The sequence below is a fragment of the Panthera onca genome, chromosome A2 (genome assembly GCF_046562875.1).
Source record: "Panthera onca isolate mPanOnc1 chromosome A2, mPanOnc1 haplotype 2, whole genome shotgun sequence".
Lineage (NCBI taxonomy): Eukaryota > Metazoa > Chordata > Mammalia > Carnivora > Felidae > Panthera > Panthera onca.
This window is the reverse complement of record NC_138340.1, coordinates 56,103,966-56,121,541: the sequence shown is the minus strand read 5'-3', so window position 1 is coordinate 56,121,541 and position 17,576 is coordinate 56,103,966. Positions and strand designations below refer to the sequence as shown.

The 17,576-nt window shown below is 53.2% G+C and overlaps 1 protein-coding gene across 6 annotated transcripts in view; it reads right to left on the bottom strand.

Moving 5' to 3' along the window:
* The window catches only part of NUP210 (nucleoporin 210), a 108,691-nt gene extending 92,752 nt beyond the window's left edge, over positions 1–15,939 (bottom strand). For 2 of the 6 annotated variants that reach the window (XR_013554107.2, XM_078442715.2), the window contains exon 1: positions 10,642–11,910. Coding sequence is in view for 5 of the 6 variants with exons in the window: in XM_078442715.2 (XP_078298841.2) it covers positions 10,642–11,012 (371 nt within the window). In the remaining variant the exon portion in view is untranslated. Of the gene's footprint in view, positions 1–2; positions 522–10,641; positions 11,911–15,538 lie in introns of those variants that run through there. The other 4 variants (XM_078442713.2, XM_078442712.2, XM_078442711.2 and 1 more) reach the window with 4 other exon arrangements.
* Between the last annotated feature and the right edge of the window lie 1,637 nt (positions 15,940–17,576).

Sequence of the window (17,576 nt, the reverse complement as noted above, 5' to 3'; positions counted from 1 at the left end):
ACCCAGAGCCCATCGTTTGCGGGGGGTTCACTCCTGGGGTTGTACAGTCTGTGTATGAGGACACGTATCCACCATCTGAAACATCACACGGAACAGTCAACTGCCCTAAAAATGCTGTGCTCGGCCGATTCATGCCTATGTTTTGAAGTTCCTATTAAAAAGCCCTATTCAAGCAATGGGTGAATTAACCTTAATTATACCTATGATGTAACCCAACATACCCCAGGCCTCATCATTCCAACATGCAGACCAGCTGCATCCCAAGCTGCCACTGTCACACGAGGTGAGTGGTGAAGGCATGCGACGGCCAGCTCAGAGGACTGAGAGCCAGGCAGGCAAACACTACTCCCAGCTCACCACTTGTCCTGGGGATATCCTCTAATTCCCCCCCCCCGAGGACCAGCTCTGGAGTTGGTGGGTGCTGAGAGCTCTTGCCCCTCTTGAGAAAGTTCCCCGTCTTCACACTTAGGGCTGATACAAGGGCACGAAGTGCAGCCTCCAGATAGGAAAAGCAGCGTGCCTGGCCTCCAGCTGCCTGGAAGGAGGTGCCCACCCCACCCACCCTCGGGCCTGTCCAGGGTCCCAGCCAGAAGACAGCGCGATCCGCGCAGGCAGGGGAGGGCAGCCTCCAGCGCGGGCGTGTGGTGGGATGTGAGCCCTGCACCTGCTCGCCTCGGCTAAGCTGGGACAATGGGAGCCAGGCTCCCTCCTCACGGAGCAGCTGGGAGGGCCAGAAGGCACCTCATAAAGTGACAAAGAACATCAACAGATGTGGCGGACAGCCAGGATTGGGACAGACCGCACCACGTTCCCCTGCCCGCCCGTTTCACCTGCGAATCTTCTCTCAGCACCAGGGGGCTGCATGTGAAGCTGGTAAGGCTCACGCCACCCCCCTACAGGAGGGCTTAAGACAGTCATTCCAGTGGTGTTTCTGTTACCAGCAAAAGGGTTCTTTTCAGTTATCTGAGTCTTTCTGGGGCGTCCTGAGGCCTGTCTGCTTCAGCCATACTTTTCTTTTTTTTTTAAGTTTATTTATTTTGAGAGAGACGGAGAGAGAGCACAAGTGGGGTAGGGGCAGAGAGAATCGCAAGTAGGCTCTGCACTGTCAGTGTAGAGCCTGATGTGGGGCTCGAACTCACGAACCGTGAGATCGTGACCTGAGCTGAAGTCAGATGCTTAACCCACTGAGCCACCACCCAGGTGCCCCTCAGCTATACTTTTAGGAGGCACAAAGGAATTATGTGCCCCTGTCATGGTGAAGTTCAAGTGGATTCTGGATGAAACAGCACACTCAAAGTGTTGGGAATTACAAAGGGAAAGGTACCCTCAGGACTCGAGCTCCGAACAGAGACTGCCAGGGGTAAGGGGTGAAACATGGGGTGGAGGCAAAGGGAACTTGAGCTTTATTGGCAGTGTTGGATTTCTCACCCAAAAGAAACAGACTGGAAACAAATACATAAATTGTAACCCATGGCTAATTCCAATGGTAACATTGTGGGTATGCATTATGTTATTCTTCGTTGTTTTCTATACTATTTCAACTTTGTTCTTTCTTCCTTTATTTTGAGGGAGAGAGACAGAGAGTGAGCGCACATGCAAGAGGGAGGGGCAGAGAGGGAGACAGAGAGAATCCCAAGCAAGATCCGCACCGTCAGCACAGAGCCTGACGCGGGGCTCAAACCCACAAACATGAGATCACGACCTGAGCCGAAATCAAGAGTCAGACACTCAGCCAACCGAGCCACCAATGTGCCCCAGAACGATTTCAGCTTTGAAATGCACATACTTCCCCTAACACTGGACGCAACTTAGAAAACTACTGCTGTGCCCTTTTTGTACAGGGAAGCACACTGAGGCTCAGAAAGACAAGAGGACCTAGTTAAAGGTCATGCCAGGGCCAGGATACACGTGATCAAGGCTGGGTCTGGGTGTGTTTTGCTACTCCAGTCCCCTCCCAACTACACAGAAGGGCTGTGTCTGCATCTCACAGCTCTCTAGGGTGGGCTCATAAAACCCCACAGATGCCCTGGAGACTCAGGCTGGCTCCTCCCAGGGCTGGGAATGGAAGAGTTGGCCACACATATGCAATTCTGGAATGTTTCTGCGTCTAGGATCCAGCAAGAGAAGACTCGCTTTTCCAAAGGGGGAGGACGGGCAATTCTGGAGACACAGTGGCTAATCACGCCGAGGCAGGCAGACAGAGACAGGGAGTGCCAGAGGAGATAACAGAGGTGATGATGGGCAGGCGTACCTCACATCTGGCTAGTGCTGAGACATCCAGGGACCATGTTTCGATTAAAGTATAAAAGCAGTGGGCACCTGGTTGGCTTAGTTGGAAGAGCATATGACTCTTGATCTCAGGGTCGTGAGTTCGAGTCCCATGTTGGGTATAGAGATTACTTACATAAAACTTAAAAAAAAAGTGGGGGGGGACGCCTGGGTGGCTCAGTCGGTTAAGCGTCCAACTTCGGCCCAGGTCATGATTTCACAGTTCATGAGTTCGAGCCCCACGTTGGGCTCTGTGCTGTCAGCTCAGAGCCTGGAGCCTGCTTCGGATTCTGTGTCTCCCTCTGTCTCTCTCTCTGCCCCTCCCCAGCTCATGCTCACACTCTGTCTCTGTCAAAAAATAAACTTAAAAAAATTTTTTTTAAAAATGTGTATGTGTGTGTGTGTGTGTGTGTGTGCGCGCGCGTGCTGGGGGAATATGGTAATTAATCTTAGGGGTCAGCTTGACTGGGCCACGAGGTTAACTGGGCAAACATTATTCTGGGTGTTTCTGCAAGGGTATTTTTGGATGAGATTAACATTTACACCAGTAGACCGAGTAAAACAGATTGCCCTAATGTCGGTGGGCCTTACCCAATCAGTTGAAGGCTTGGAGAGCCCAAAAGGGCTGATCCTCCTCCAAGAAAAAAAGAATTTCTCTTGCTGACTGCCTCTGAATTGGGACATTGGCTTATTCTTGCCTTCAGACTCAAACTGAAACATCAGCTTTTCTTGGGTCTCCAGTCTGCCAGCCTTTGGATGGGAATTACATCATTGGCTTCCCTGGGTCTCCAGCTCGCCAACTCACCCTGCAGATCTTGGGACTTGTGAACCTCCATAATCATATGGGCCAATTCCTTGTAATAAATCCCTTCGTATATAATAAAATTATATGCTATTGGTCCTGTTTCTCTAGAGAATCCTTACTAACACAGGGAGGGGCTAGAAGATAAGAAAGGGGATTGTGCACCACATGTTAAACCAGGGTTGAATACTTACATCCATCAGATTACTTATCCTCTGGCTGGCCTTCTGGGAAAACAAAACTGAGGCTCAGAGAGGTCAAGTAATTTTCCCCAAGCCCCACAGCTGTCAGTGGCAGGGCCAGGGATCACAGCAAGGTCTGTGCAACTCCAGGTCAGATACTTCTCCCTCTTCATAAGTATTTTCACCGGGGTATGATACACACAACAGCAAAGAGGAGTCATTTACAGACGAACTATTTTTTAAATGAACTCTTTATGTATTTCAATTCTTATTCTTTCACTTTATTTTTTAAAAATTTTTAAAAGGTTTATTTGTTTTGAGAGAGAGAGAGAGAGAGAGAGAGAGAGAGAGAGAGAGAGAGAGAGAAAGAATCCCAGGCAGGCCCCACAATGCCAGCACGGAGCCTGATGCAGGGCTTGAACTCGCGAAGCACGAGATCATGACCTGAGTGGAGGTTGGATGCTTAACCGACTGAGCCACCTAGGTGCCCCTCAATTGTTATTCTTTCATGGTAAAGTGTGTTACGAAAAACAAATGTATCAAACTCATGAGTTCATAAATGTTTATACTAAAGACAGTATCAATTTCCCAAAAAAGTGAGTCATTTTGTAGGAAACAGTAAGCAAATTCCAATGCAGGTCATGAGTAAGACAAAGCCAAACTCTGACAGTGGCCCGAAGCGTCTGCAGCTTCACGGCGTGGGAGACAAGGGGCAGAGGGAGAGAGACCTGGTCCCACCACGCCAGCTACACCTTCTCTCTGGCACTACTCTATCAGCTGCCATTTCCCCATGCTTCCAGAAAAACAAGGACAGAGCAGCCTCACACACTGACGTCAGGGGCTCTGGAGACCAGCAAGTCCCCTCTCTGGTTGGGCAGGTCCCACGGCGAGGAGCGGAGGAGGCGATGAAAGATGTGTCCCATGCCACAAGACCGAACGTGGCGGCCGCACACATCCCAGACAACAGTGCACGGGATCCTCGGGACAGACCCCGGGGGATGGGGCTCAGAGACAGACAAGCACTAACAGCCTAGGAGGCAGGTCCGCGTGCAGCCCAGACAGCTGAGACGCCCTCTAGGCAACCTGCCACCCACGGAAGCCAGCTCTCTGCGGCCACAGCCCAATTCATTTGCACATATGAATGAATGAATGAATGAATGAATTTGCACAGCCCAATTCATTTGCACATAACACCGTGTTCCACCAAAGAGACAAGTCCTGGCTCCTACGGCTTTTCTGCTGAAGAGCCTTCCTCTGACCCCAGTTTAAATTAACTGTCAGTCCACTGACAGGATTCATGATGCCCCAGCTCGCACGTGCACGGTCCTCCCATACATCTCAGCCGGTGGTCAGTGGGCCCCGTCTTCCCACTGACCGGCATGCCCCAGGGCCCACAGGACAGGCTCCCAGGGCTCCCCCGGGCCCCTGGCGCAGCGTGGTAAGCGGCACTTGGTGATGGTGACAGGCCTCCCTCTGTTCTCTGTTGGTCTCTGCTACAAGGTGACGTCCTAAGACAGCAGGGTGCTGCCACTCACCTGCTGTGTGGCCTTAACCAAACAATCTAATCTCTCCAGGCCTCTGTCTCTTCATTTGCACGGTGGAATAAAAATAGTTTCTGCCGCAAAGGATCGGGGTAGATTAGATGGGATAGAAGATATAAAGCTCTCATTATGGGCCTTGAACATAGCAAGCTCTCAAGTTCAGGAAACACAAGGTTCTCAAATGAGAGGCCTTTCGTGCAGTGCTAACCACGAGAACTTAGCTTTTAAAGGGAAGGAAGACAACGCAGGTCCTTCTAGATCATGATCATTTATGCCTCACCGTGTCCATCCCTTTCCCTGAGCGAAGCCGGACCCTGGTCCCTGTTGTCAGGCCCCCATAGCAGCTTCATCAGGGACCCCCACCGTCAACGGTGGAGCCAAGGCAGGGTAACTGGCCCAAAACCACACCGCCAGCAAGATCCCGACCCATCAGACTTCAAGTCTAGCCTCTGCCCGGAATTCCCTCCCACCCTCCCTCCCAGCTTTCATACCTCCATTCCTTTGCTTCTGCCGTTCCTGCCACCTCACATGCCCTTCCTTCTCCCAGCTCTCAGGCTACCGGCCTTCATGGCTTCGTGGCTCGCGGTAAATGGCAGCTCTTGCACGGCCCCATCCCCAAGCCTCCTCACCCCCTCCTCTCAGCCCCCACGGCCCCACTGGTCCTCATGCATTCATGCACCAAATCCACATTTGCTGGGTTATACGCTGTACTCCAGGTTATCTGCTGCTCTAAGTGCTGGGGATACACCAAGGGACAAGATATGCATTAATCCCCATCTTCATGGAGCTTACATTTCAGTGCGAAGAATAAACAAAACAAGTAAGTGAATACAGGATCTTACACAATAGGGCTGTGGACAAACATAAAGCAGGGACGGGAAAGGTTGTGATTTTTGGGAGGATGGTCAGAGGAAGCCTTAACAGAGAGGGTGACACAAGCACAGACTGAAATGTCTCTGAAGGAGAGGCAGACGTTGGCCCTTTGAATATCTGAGGGAAGAGCATTCAAGGCAAACAGCTCAGCAAGCACAGATGTCTCCAGGCAGCGGCTTGGCAATGACCTTTTCCTGTCCAACTTCCCTCAGAGACAATGTGAAGACCGAGTCCGCAGCTTGTGGACTCCTTGGGGACTTCTTGCCCCAATACCTTTAGCACAAGACTCTGGTACAAGGTTTGGCAGGTGCCCTGTATCAGGTTATACATTCTCTTCTATGCCTAGTTTACTACAAATGTTTAACCGTGAATGGGTGTTGAATGCGCTGCACCTATGGAGACAATTATATGGCTTTTCTTCTTCATTCCATTGATACGGTGACTTACCGTGATTGTGAATGTTAAACCAACCTTGCATTTCTGGGATTTATCCCAGTGGGTCATGATGACTCATCATCCTTTTTATAGTTTTCTGGATCTGACTTGCTACTATTCCGTTAAAGAATTTGTGCTTTTCTCCTGTGGATTTCTTATTCTTGTAATGTTTTTGTCTGGTTGGCAATAAGTGGAATGTTGACCTCATAAAAATGACCTAGGGCATCATCACTCCTTTTTCTTTCTTGACTTTATACAAAACATGTACTATCCATCCCTTAAGTGTTTTGTAGGATTTACAGACAGGCCATCTGGGCTTGGAATTTTCTTTCTTTCTTTCTTTCTTTCTTTCTTTCTTTCTTTCTTTCTTTCATGTTTATTTATTTTTGAGAGAGAAAGACAGAGCATGAGTGGGGAGGGACAGAGAGAGAGAGAGAGAGACAGAATCCCAAGCAGGCTCCAGGCTCCATGCTTATCAGCACAGAGCCCGACGTGGGGCTCAAACACACAACCTGCGAGATTGTGACCTAAGCCGAAGTCGGACACTCAACCGACTGAGTCACCCAGGTACCCCTGGGCTTGGACTTTTCTTTGTGAGAAGGTTTTTTTTTTTTAATTTTTTTTTTAACCTTTATTTATTTTTGAGACAGAGAGAGACAGAGCATGAACGGGGGAGGGTCAGAGAGAGCGGGAGACACAGAATCTGAAACAGGCTCCAGGCTCTGAGCTGTCAGCACAGAGCCCGACGCGGGGCTTGAACTCACGGACTGTTGAGATCACGACCTGAGCCGAAGTCGGACGCTTAACCGACTGAGCCACCCAGGCGCCCCTGTGAGAAGGTTTTTAATTAGAAACCTAATTTCACCAAATGTCCTAACTGAATGGAAGGCAAGGAGGATGTCATTCCCATTGGTGGCCCATGTTGGATTTTGGCTGGCCAGCCCCCATCCACCTCTCTCAGTAACAGTACCCAGCTTTTCTGTGGGTGCTGCCTCTCCTCACACTCTCAGACCATAAGGCTGCAGAGAGCTCACCCTGCTCCAGACTCTAGGAGACAAGTAGCTGGGGCCTGGCCAATCAGCTCTCTGTGTTCACCTGCCTGGAGAGGGGTTCAGACCCAGGCACGTGCCCAGGTGAGTCAGCCCGAATGGGTGCTGTGGCCTGTGCCCCCCTAGACCGGACTCTGGGGGCTGTACGGCTGGAACTGTGACCTTGACACCCCAGGAGGGTACCCGGCCAAAGCCAAGACCCAAGGACCGAGAAGCCAGGTCCTGCTGACGTCACACGAACCCCTGCAGCACAGAAGCAAGGGCGTTCAGTTCAGTTCCGGAAGCCAAAACAACATTCCTTGGTTTTATTTAAACTATTTTGGCTTGAACTTCCTGTTGCCTATAGGCAGAAGAATCTGGACGAAAGAAACACCCCTGACTGAATCCTTCAAGGCTTATTGCTTTATTTCATTCAAAGTACTGGTATTTTTTTCTCTTTTTAAGCAAAACCCAAAAAAAACCCTTGTATTCATTATGTGTTTACTCTGCCAGGCACAGGGTGAAACACAACGCAACTGTTTCATTTGCTCCTAGCATCCTGGTAAGACCCCCATTTGACACCTGAGATCTCCACAGAGATGTTAAGTCACCAGCCCAAGGTCACATTCCTAGGAAAAAAAAAGGCTCAGCCCAGCCTGGCTCTGGACCCGGTCCGGTCCGGTCCCAGTCCAGACAGGGCCCTACTCCCTCCTGCCGGAGGCGCTGTTATTCAAAACAGGGCCAAAGGCCTCCCACCCGCTCTGGGGCTGCCCGAGGGGAGGGCCCGGGCTCCCAGACTCTAGCGGAAGAGGCCTCAGCCCCCTCCTGAATCACAACCCCACGTGTATCCTTTATCCTGCTTCTGAAAAGTGTCCTTGATGTTATTAAGGCCTATTGAAGGGACCCGGGTGAACCACCCACTGGCTGAGAAGCGCTGGCACCATCCCGTGTGGTCCCGGGAGCGAGCTGGCTCTGGGGACGGCAACCTGGTTCTTCCAGTAACCAGCTCATCTCCGGCTACCAATTTGCACAGGGAGTAGTCCTTCTTACCAAAAAGGGTTTTTTGTTTTTGTTGCCTTTTTTTTTTTTTTTTTTTTTTTTTTTTTTTTTTTTTTTAGGATTAAGTGGGGAATAATATAAAGGGATTCGCAGAAAAAAAACCAAAAAACTGGTTCTGCTATCTTGGCTCCCTCTGCCACACACACCCTTCAATATCTGAAGCCTCTGGATGTGCATGTCCGGCTTCCCCGGCAGCTGCCTGCACAGCTGCGGTCTGCCAGCCCCTTCCCCACCTCCAGGCCCCCTCTCTGTATGCTGCCCTCCAGGGGTCCAGTCACGTCCAGGTAACCCTTGCATCGTTTTCTTATTTTTTTCTTCTAGATGGATTCTTCTTTAAAGAAAAAGCACTTTAAAAGGAAACCCTGTGGGGTGGCTCTGTCGGTTAAGCGTCCGACTCTTGGGCTCAGGTTGTGATCTCACCGTTCGTGGGTTTAAGCCCCACATCAGGCTCTCTGCTGACAGCGTGGAGCCTGCTTGGGATTCTCTCTCTCCCTCTCTCTGCCCCTCCTCTCTCTCAAAATATGTAAATAAAACATGTTAAAAAATAATAATTTAAAAAAAATTTTTTAATGTTTTATTTATTTAGAGAGAGACAGAGAGCAAGCAGAGGAGGGGCAGAGAGAGAGGGAGACAAAGAATCCGAAGCAGGCTCCAGGCTCCGAGCTGTCAGCACAGAGCCCAATGCGGGGCTCGAACCCACAAACCGCAAGATCATGACTTGAGCCAAAGTTGGGACACTTAACCAACTAAGTCACCCAGGCACCCCCAAAAATAATTTTCTTAAAGGAAACCTTGTATCACTAGTGAAAATGAAAAGCCCATACCGTTTGCCCTACATCTCTGGTAACCATAAAAACAAATGTATCAAAACAATGTTACCAGACTCTGGGGGGGGGGGGGGGCATGTCTGCTCTCAGGAGACACGCAACTATTCAAAGGTGTTAAGGAAAGCAGAATGGTGGTTTCCAGGGGCTGTGGGGGGAGGAGGGGGGCAGTTTCTGTCTGATGGGGCAGAGTTTCAGTTGAGGATTATCGAAAAGTTCTGCACATGGACGGTGGGGATGGCTGCACAACAGTATGAATGTGCTTCAAGCCACTGAACTGTGCACCTAAACAGGATTAAGATGGTAAATTTTGCAAGATGCGTATCTTTCCACAATTTAAGAAACAAACAAACAAAAATGGTGCATATTGGCACCAGAAATCCACTTTTATTTTGAGGAAACCTAACGGGCTGACAGTGGCTTCTGGAAGGGTCAGTCAGTCTTTCCCATTCCGCGGGACAGAAGGCCAGCTCACACACACTGCGTCAGGCGCTCTGGGGCCCCACGGCCTTGGGGGAACCACTCACGACTCCTCAGAACACAGGAACAGGAGCTGGGCAGGGGAACCCAAGGCCAGGCCAGAAAGAGAGTCCAAAAACGAGAAGTGAGAGATGCACAGGAGCAGGGGGTGGGTGGGAGTGGAGGGAAGCACAGCCCGCCTCCCCTCCACCTGCAGGCTCCGGCCCCTCTGGGGCAGAGGCAGGGCCTGCAGGGAGGAAGCCACCCAACTGTGGGGGCAGAGCAGGGCAGAGCAGACCGCAAAGGAGGCAGGAAGAAAACAACCCAGCACCAGGTCAACTCAAGTCAACACACATTTCCCGGCACCTCCCTCTGTGAGTCGTCGAAGGGAACTGCACGAGGCCCCGGCAGCCCCGAGCTGCAGGCCGACCTTGAGGCGGGTGCAGAGCAGAGAGCAAGGCCCTAAGAATGAACTGGTCCCAGGCTAACACGCCCCAAGTCCTGACCCTGGCAACCCGCTTCCTGTCTCCTAACCACAGCCCACAAGGTCCCACATGGCCCGGCCCGTCACCCTCTCTAACGTCGCCCTTCCCCTCACCAAACATGCCTTGTCTGTGCTCCTCCGGCAAGCTCGGCCCCTCCCCCAGGGCCTTTGCACTTGCTTCTCCCTCTGGCTGGTACCCGTTCAGGTCCCAGGTCAGCTTCAAGAAGGCTTCTCCTGACCACCCTGCCCAATATCGCATACCGTCTTCTGCGGCCCTTGTCACAACGTGTTGTTTTATGTCCTTCGCAGACTTCTTGCCATAGGAAATGCAGCCATTCATTTCATCTCGGTTCATCATTTAACTCTCCCAGCCAGCTACAAGCTCCAGGACAGCAGGGCACCCACACATCTGCCTGTTCACGATCCCAGGCCCCAGGCCCAGGAGTGGCGCCTGGCTCAGGTAGAAGTCACAGACATTCATCCCCTGCTAAGTAGACCCCCAGGCCTCATCTGTGAAATGTGTGTTGCTGACCAGTGCACTTGGGCAGGATGGCCCTTCACAGTGAGCACTGATGGGCCTCCCGCTGAATCAAGCCCACTTTTGTGGTTAAGCTTCCACATTGTCAATTTTTTATTTCGATTTCAGGGCCTGATTCTCCAGTTTCCCCTGGGTTCTACTGCCTCACCTGTCCAGCTTCAAGCACGTGAACAGCCTCCGTCCTTCAGGCCGAGTCTGTGAGCTCGGCAGAAGGCAGCTGGCTGGCTGACTTTCCTCCTTGGCTCGGTGTGCAGAAGGGGCCCCGGAAGAGCCAGAGGAAACCCTGCCCCTCCTCTTTCTCTTCCACTTTCCCCAGGCTGCAGCAGGACTGGCCGAGAGGCCCTGGGAGGTGCGCTGCTGGCCTTGGACTTCACACAGCCGCGGGTCAGCAAGGGCAGAGGGACTGTCGGCTCTTACGTGCCCCGATTCGCCAAGGGTCATCTGAGGCGCGTGAGACGCAACACACGCCAAGGACAAGGGCCACTGTGTGGGGACCGCCACAGCAGGAAGGGCTCCCATCTGCCTCCCAAGAACCCTAACACCCGTGGCCGAGAAGTGCACACTGGTTCAGGACCCAGCCTGGCCAACACGCCAGGCAGCTTCAGGGTGCCCTGGGAAGGCTTCTTCGGGCACAGGGAAGGAGGAGAAGTCTGGGTACAGCAGCTTAGTGGGGGCTCTAGGATGCCCTGCCTAGATGCCCTTTACCAGGCCGACCCCCCCCCCCTCAGCGGGGGGCATGCTGCCTCTCATGGTGTGCACGCATAACCTTACCCACTCAAACACCCCTGGCCAATAGGGCTGCTTCACCCAGAGCCCCAGAAGGTTGCACAACACCCTCTTCCCCAGCGGCAGCCACTGGCTGACTGCGGGTGCGAGCTCAAAAGCTCGGCTTCCCCTGTACCTCAAGGGAGATGGCCGTGAAGTGCGTTTCAACTGCACAAGGTCACAAGAGTCACACAGACTTTCTCTGGGACCACATCCTTGCTCATGTCCTTCCTCTTCCCTATCCTGCCTCCCAGGAGAGCACACTCTCCAATAAACCACAGGCAACCAAGTCCTCGTCTCAGGCTGCACTGGGAAGCTGACCTAAGAAACTCACTTTCTCCAAGACAAGCCCAGGGGAGAAAGCAGAACCTGGGACTTCAATCACAGGGGAAAGTGTGAGCAGATGATGGAACACCAGAATGGTGCTCAGACACTCAGAATTTTGGAAGATAATGAAACACCCTAAAGAAATACTTGAGACCTGGGGCACCCGGGTGGCCCAGTCAGTTAAGTGTCTGACTCTTAATTTTGGCTCAGGTCATGATCTCACCGTTTGATTCATGAGATCAAGCCCCGTGTCAGGCTCCATGCTGAGATTGCAGAGCCTGCTTGGGACTCTTTCTCTCCCTGCCCCTCTGTCGTCACATTCTCTCTCTCTCCCTCTCTCTCTCTGTCTCAAAATAAATAAAAAAAATAAAAAGAAAAGAAAAATACTTGAGCCTTAATGTGAGCTGGTGGTTAGCAGAGAAAAAGATACCAAATGACCCAAGTACCAAGCATGAGGCAATGTTAGAAAGGAGCTCCAGGGGGGGAATTAGTGACTAAAAGGAAGCTCAAATAGTGACTGGCCGTGTTACGCTGAAGGATTAGGGCCTATTTCTCTTTTTCTATATTTTCCCAATTGTCTATGTAATGCCATTTTGTATATAAAAGGATACCTTAAAAAAAAAAAAAAAAAAAAAAAGACCTGAGGCTCCTGGCTGGCTCAGTCGGTGGACTGTGCAACTCTTAATCTCAGGGTTGTGAGTCAACCAGTGGCTGGCCAATTAGCCGGAGGCCGCAAGTCCCGGAAGGAGGTGGGAATGGTGGCATCCCGTGAGCTCCCACTCAACTCAGAGACTATTGCCACAGATCTCCCTCGACTTACGATGGGGTCAGGCCCCGATAAACGCATCTCAAATTGAAACTATCGGGGCGCCTGGGTGACTCAGTCGGTGAAGCGTCCAACTCTTGATTTTGGCTCAGGTCATGATCTCATGGTGTGTGAGTTCAAGGCCCACATTGGGCTATCAGAGGGGAGCCTGCTTGGGATTCTCTCTCTCCCTCTCTCTCTCTGCCCCTCCCCCACTTGTATTCTCTCTCTCTCTCTCTCTCTCTCTCTCTCTTTCTCCCTCTCTCTCTCTCCCTCCCTCCAAAATAAACTTCAAAAACATATGTATTACAAGTTGAAAGTGCATTTAATACACCAAATGTACCAAACATCATAGTTTGGCCTGGCCTACCTTAACCGTGCTGGGAACACTTATATTAGCCTCCAGTTGGGCAAAATCCTCTAACAGAGACCCATCTGATAATGAAATGTTGAGTGTGTCCTATAACTGTTGAATACTGTACCTGGAAGTGAATAACAATGCTTGTAAGGGTATTGAGTGTTGACCCACGTGATCGCATGACTGACCTGTAGCTGCTGCCTGCTACCCAGCTTCGCGGAGGGAGCGTCAGACTGCATGCCGCTAGCCCAGGAAGTGATCTAAAGTCCCAAGTACAGTCTCAAAGTCCCAAGTACAGTTTCTGCTGAATGCCTATCGCTTTTGCACCATCATAAAGCTGAACAATCTAAGTAGAACCATCGCTGGTCGGGGACCACCTGTGTTTATGCCACATCACAGAGCCCTTCCTTCTCTGAGGCCCCGAGGACAATTTGCATTACGATCTCTAGGGCTCCCCGGGCCAAACACTGTCCGACTGGCTGAGGCATGCAGTGGTTTCAGGGTAAACGTGGAACCTGGCTCCAAATTCAAACGATTGAGCAAAAGTTCCCCCAAGGTCCAGGAGAGTTTTAATTCTTTTGTTCTTCCATAGCAGACTTAACTTCCTGGATGAAGGGGATAGTTTCCTCCCAGGTTTAGATACCTGCGGATGTACAGCTCATCTGCATGCCAACTCTTAAAACCTCCAGAGGAAATTCTTCAAAAACTAAAGCAACAGAGAACTAAACTAGGAACAGCACTACTAAAAATAAATATTTTCAATGCTTGATTGATGGAAGATTTTCCTGTGAAATTAAGGGGAAAATCACCACCACCAAATACCTCTGAAGAGACACATAAGCTAAGCAGTCACACATTTGCGATGAAAATGATGGATCAGATGCAAAACAAGTCATAAGGTACTTAGCACTTCTCTGATGCATAGGAGATTAGGAATGTGGTTTTTTTTCCCCCTTCCTCCTAAGAAGCTTTACAAGTAAATTAAAAATCACCAGCCCCTCTCAGAAAAGAAAATGTACTTAGGCGGGAAAAAAGTGTAGCTACAGAATCTCAAAGGAAGCAGCACACAAATACATCCAAAGGGATTCATTTGAAGCCAGCTGTTTTTAACAATCAGCTTCCTCTTTCTTGCGCATATATCAAGAGAACAGACAACCTCCACCAGAGAAAAAGCATGTATCTCCTGGAAAGCATGGACTAGCAGTTCATCTTCCCACACAAGACAAGGCCCTAGTCAGGTATATAGAAAACTTTTGAGCCAAAGGCCAGCCTCTGGTACCAAGCCAGAAACAAGACCCTCCCGGGGCATAAGGCACTAAGCCCCAAATGCAATTGGCTGACTCAGCATGGCTTTATTTCACAAGGCCGCTTTCAGAAAACACATAGCTGCAAACAGCATCCTTGAGGAGGAAGACCGCTGCTCTGGGCCAGGGTGGGGGGTCAAGCATGTCTGCCTGATAGGCACACACTGATATCCAGACAGACTCAAAATATACATACGCACACCTGTTCTCTGAAACGTGATCACACCTTGTTGAGCCTCAGCACCGGCCCAGGCATCAAACAGGAAAAGGAAGGGACAGGCAAAAGCGCCTCATGGAAGCCAGCGGGCAGAGAACCGCCTTTTTTCATCTCTAGCAAGGTGGGGCCTGAGTCACACCCTGGCCTGTCTCCACCCGCACGAGTAGAAGCTGAATTCTCTGGCGGGTTAGATGGACGGTCTGAGCCACATTACCCTGCCCAGCCAGGCCTCTCGGTCTAGGGGGTAAGAGGGAACAAACGGAGGCCTCTAGTTTCATTCTTTTCTGGGGTTTCCGAGATCCCACCCCTCCACAATGAATGTAGAATTCCTGATGCCCCAGGAAGCGCGGAGGGGACAGAAAAAAAAAAAGCCTGAGTTTTGAGCATAAAGGCTTAACCCCACTCTGGACAACCGGAGGTGAATCACCAACCAGTCCTTGCGTTTCATTTCTCATCTGTAAAATGGGTCCCTAGGGTTTCCTTCGCAAGACCTTTCATCAAAGGTTTATGTTCCTCCCAACGATGCCGAACGGGTATGATTCTTCCCACGCACGCCTTTCATACTTCCCCACAAACCCAACTCCCACACCAGTCCGGCACCAGGGATGAGTCCCCCATCACCGGCCAAAACCAAGAAACCTGCGTCTCCGGGCTAGGGCTTTGTAGGGCCTTGAGCATCCCCTCCCCAGAGTCCTGGACATGAAGGGGAAGAGTAAGACCACGCGGACCCCCATCCCCGGCCCAGGAGCTCCAGGGCACTCCTCTCCCCACAGGGGAAGTCCTGAAGACCCCTTTCCCTGGTAGGGCCTTCCCGGAGCCCTTCCTCAAGTCAGGCCGACTCTCGGGCTCCCTCCTCCCGCACAAACAGCTAGCTGCGGCCCGGGCCCCGCTCCCTTCCAGCCGGAGGCGCGCGGAGGCCCAGGCGGCGCCATGCGCAGTGACGGCGACCCGCGCGCAAGCCGCCGAGCTCCGCGCGGCCGGCCTCTCCGGCGGGCCTGGGCGGCCTGGCAGCGGCCCGGGTGCCCAGAAAGCGCGCGCCGGCGCACCTGCTGCGCGCGGGCCCGCTGGGGGCGCGCCCGGCCGCCCCGCCGGCCCCCGGGCGCCCGCCCCAGCCCCGGAAGCCGCGCGCTCCCGCCGGCCCCGCGCGGCCCGGCCCGGCGAGCCGCGGCCGCGCTCTCCCCGCGCCGGCGCACCTGCAGCGCGCGCCCGCCTGCCGGCCCGCCCGGCCCCGGGGCCCTCCCTCCTCCGGCCGTGGGCCGCGCGCCTCACCAGCGGTAGCAGCCCTCCGAGGCCTCCAGCGTGAAGTTCACGCGCGTAGCCCGCGTGAAGGGCAGCAGCACTTTGGGGATGTTGAGCTTGGCCGCCGCGGCGGTGGGACCCAGCGCCAGCAGCACCGAGAGCGCGAGCAGCAGCGGCGGTAGCCCCGGGCCCCGCGCCGCCATCCTCGCCGCGCTTCACCTCCGGCGACCCGGCTCCTGGCCGCCCGCGCGCTCCCCCTGTCGCCCTCCTTCCCCGCCCGCGTGCGCCGGGCCAGCAGGTGATAAGCGCGGGCGGGAGGAGGCGGGGCGAGGGCCGCGGCCTAGGGCCACTTCCTGGGCCTCGGCGGGGCCCGAGCGCGGGAACTGAAGGGGCCGAGCCCGTGGCGACCCCACCCCCGGCCCCGGCCCGCGCGCCCCCGACCACGCGGGGCGGAGGGAGCATCTAGAGCGCGCGCGCCCTTGGCCGCGCAGTGCGGGCGGGGAGAGGGTGGGTAATGTGGGACACGCGCCCCGGGACACGGTGGGGGTTGGGGCCCGTGCCCGAGCCACCGTAAGGCGGGGGATGAGAGGCTAGGGCGCGCGCCCACGTGGGGTCAGCCTGAACGCGTGCGCCTGCGGGCCACCCCTCTACCACGCGGGATCCGCTGCCCGGTTTTCTGGTCTCCGCGCTCAAACCCCGAGGTTTCAAACTCTCTAGCTGTACTGGGCGCCAGTGTGGAGCCTTGCGGCCTTGCCCGCAGCCACTCATTCAGCTCTGTTCGCCTCTGGCAATTGAGCCGGGCCTGGACGCGGCTCAAACGAGGCCGTAACCGTGAACTCGGTCGGGGAGGCTGACCGTCGACACGCAAAGGGTCAGGCACCCCGGAAATCTGGGGAAGCGGAGTGCCGAGGTGCACTTCACCCCGGTCTGTGCTTTCCAGAAGAGGGACCCGGGTTCCACAAGGGGCAGCGACCTGCTGAAGCACTAAGAGCTGTCTGGGTGCTTCCTCCCACTTCAGCCTCCACACTGCCCAGCCGGAGAGAGATTATGATCCCCATTTCTCCTGGAGGAAACAGGTTGAGTGGCCCGAAGATCACCCAGCAAGCAGTGCTAGGGCTCTAAGATCCCAAAGCCCTTGTCTTCTGGCTTCTGGAAGTCAGGGAGGTTACCCAAAGGGCAGATTTGGAGCACCAGCACTGCCGGAGCTCACTCTACCCCCTCTCCCCTCCAAAAGAGAAGAATGTTCAGCATCACTGAATTCATCTGCATGCAGAGATCTTGGATCTTACATTCAGTCTACGTCTTGTGCTCTGTGGTTTGTAGATGTCTTTGTCATGATTTGCATGAGGGAGTGGGTTCAGCAGACACAACGCGGCACCAGTGCCTCCAAAATGTCAATCTATTGCAAGGTGGGGGGGGGGGGCGGGGGGGGGCGGGTGAGGGGGGCAGTCTAGTGGGAGGTCAGGAAAGGGGTGGGGTGAGGGTGCACCAGACCAGCTTGTGTAAAAGTTTCAGGAAGTGTGCACTGAATTGTAACCAAAAAGGCACGCATTAATGCCACTGCCTGACAAGGAAGGAGATGCTGAATTTCAGTCAGGCTGGGAAGGCTTCTTGGAGGAGGTGGCCCCAGGGCTGGGTATAGATGGATACCCGATTGGACTTCAGAGAGGCCCAGGGGTCATCGGGCTTTTGGATGATGAGGAGGGGTGTTTGGGGGTCAAAGCCTTAAGACCCCAGACCAGGGAACATGTGCATTTGGAGAAGCTAGATCCCAGAGCTAGGGGCTTTTTGCCTGTGTGGAACCAGGTGCTCTGGGAAGAGGAATTCCACCGGATTCTCTTCTCTGAAGAAACAGAAGAGTTGTAGGGGAAAAGCGGTGCCAGAGGGGCATCTGTGAGGAAATGTTAGTGTTCTTGTTTGCACATTTTATTCATTTTTGTGGTCATACAGTCAGGTGGCTTAAACTACAAAAGCCCCAAAGGGCTCGCAGTAGCAGTGATTCCCCCTCACGGCCACTTCCCCATAGGCAACCAGTGTTTTCTGCTTGAGCAGAGAAATTGCAGACATG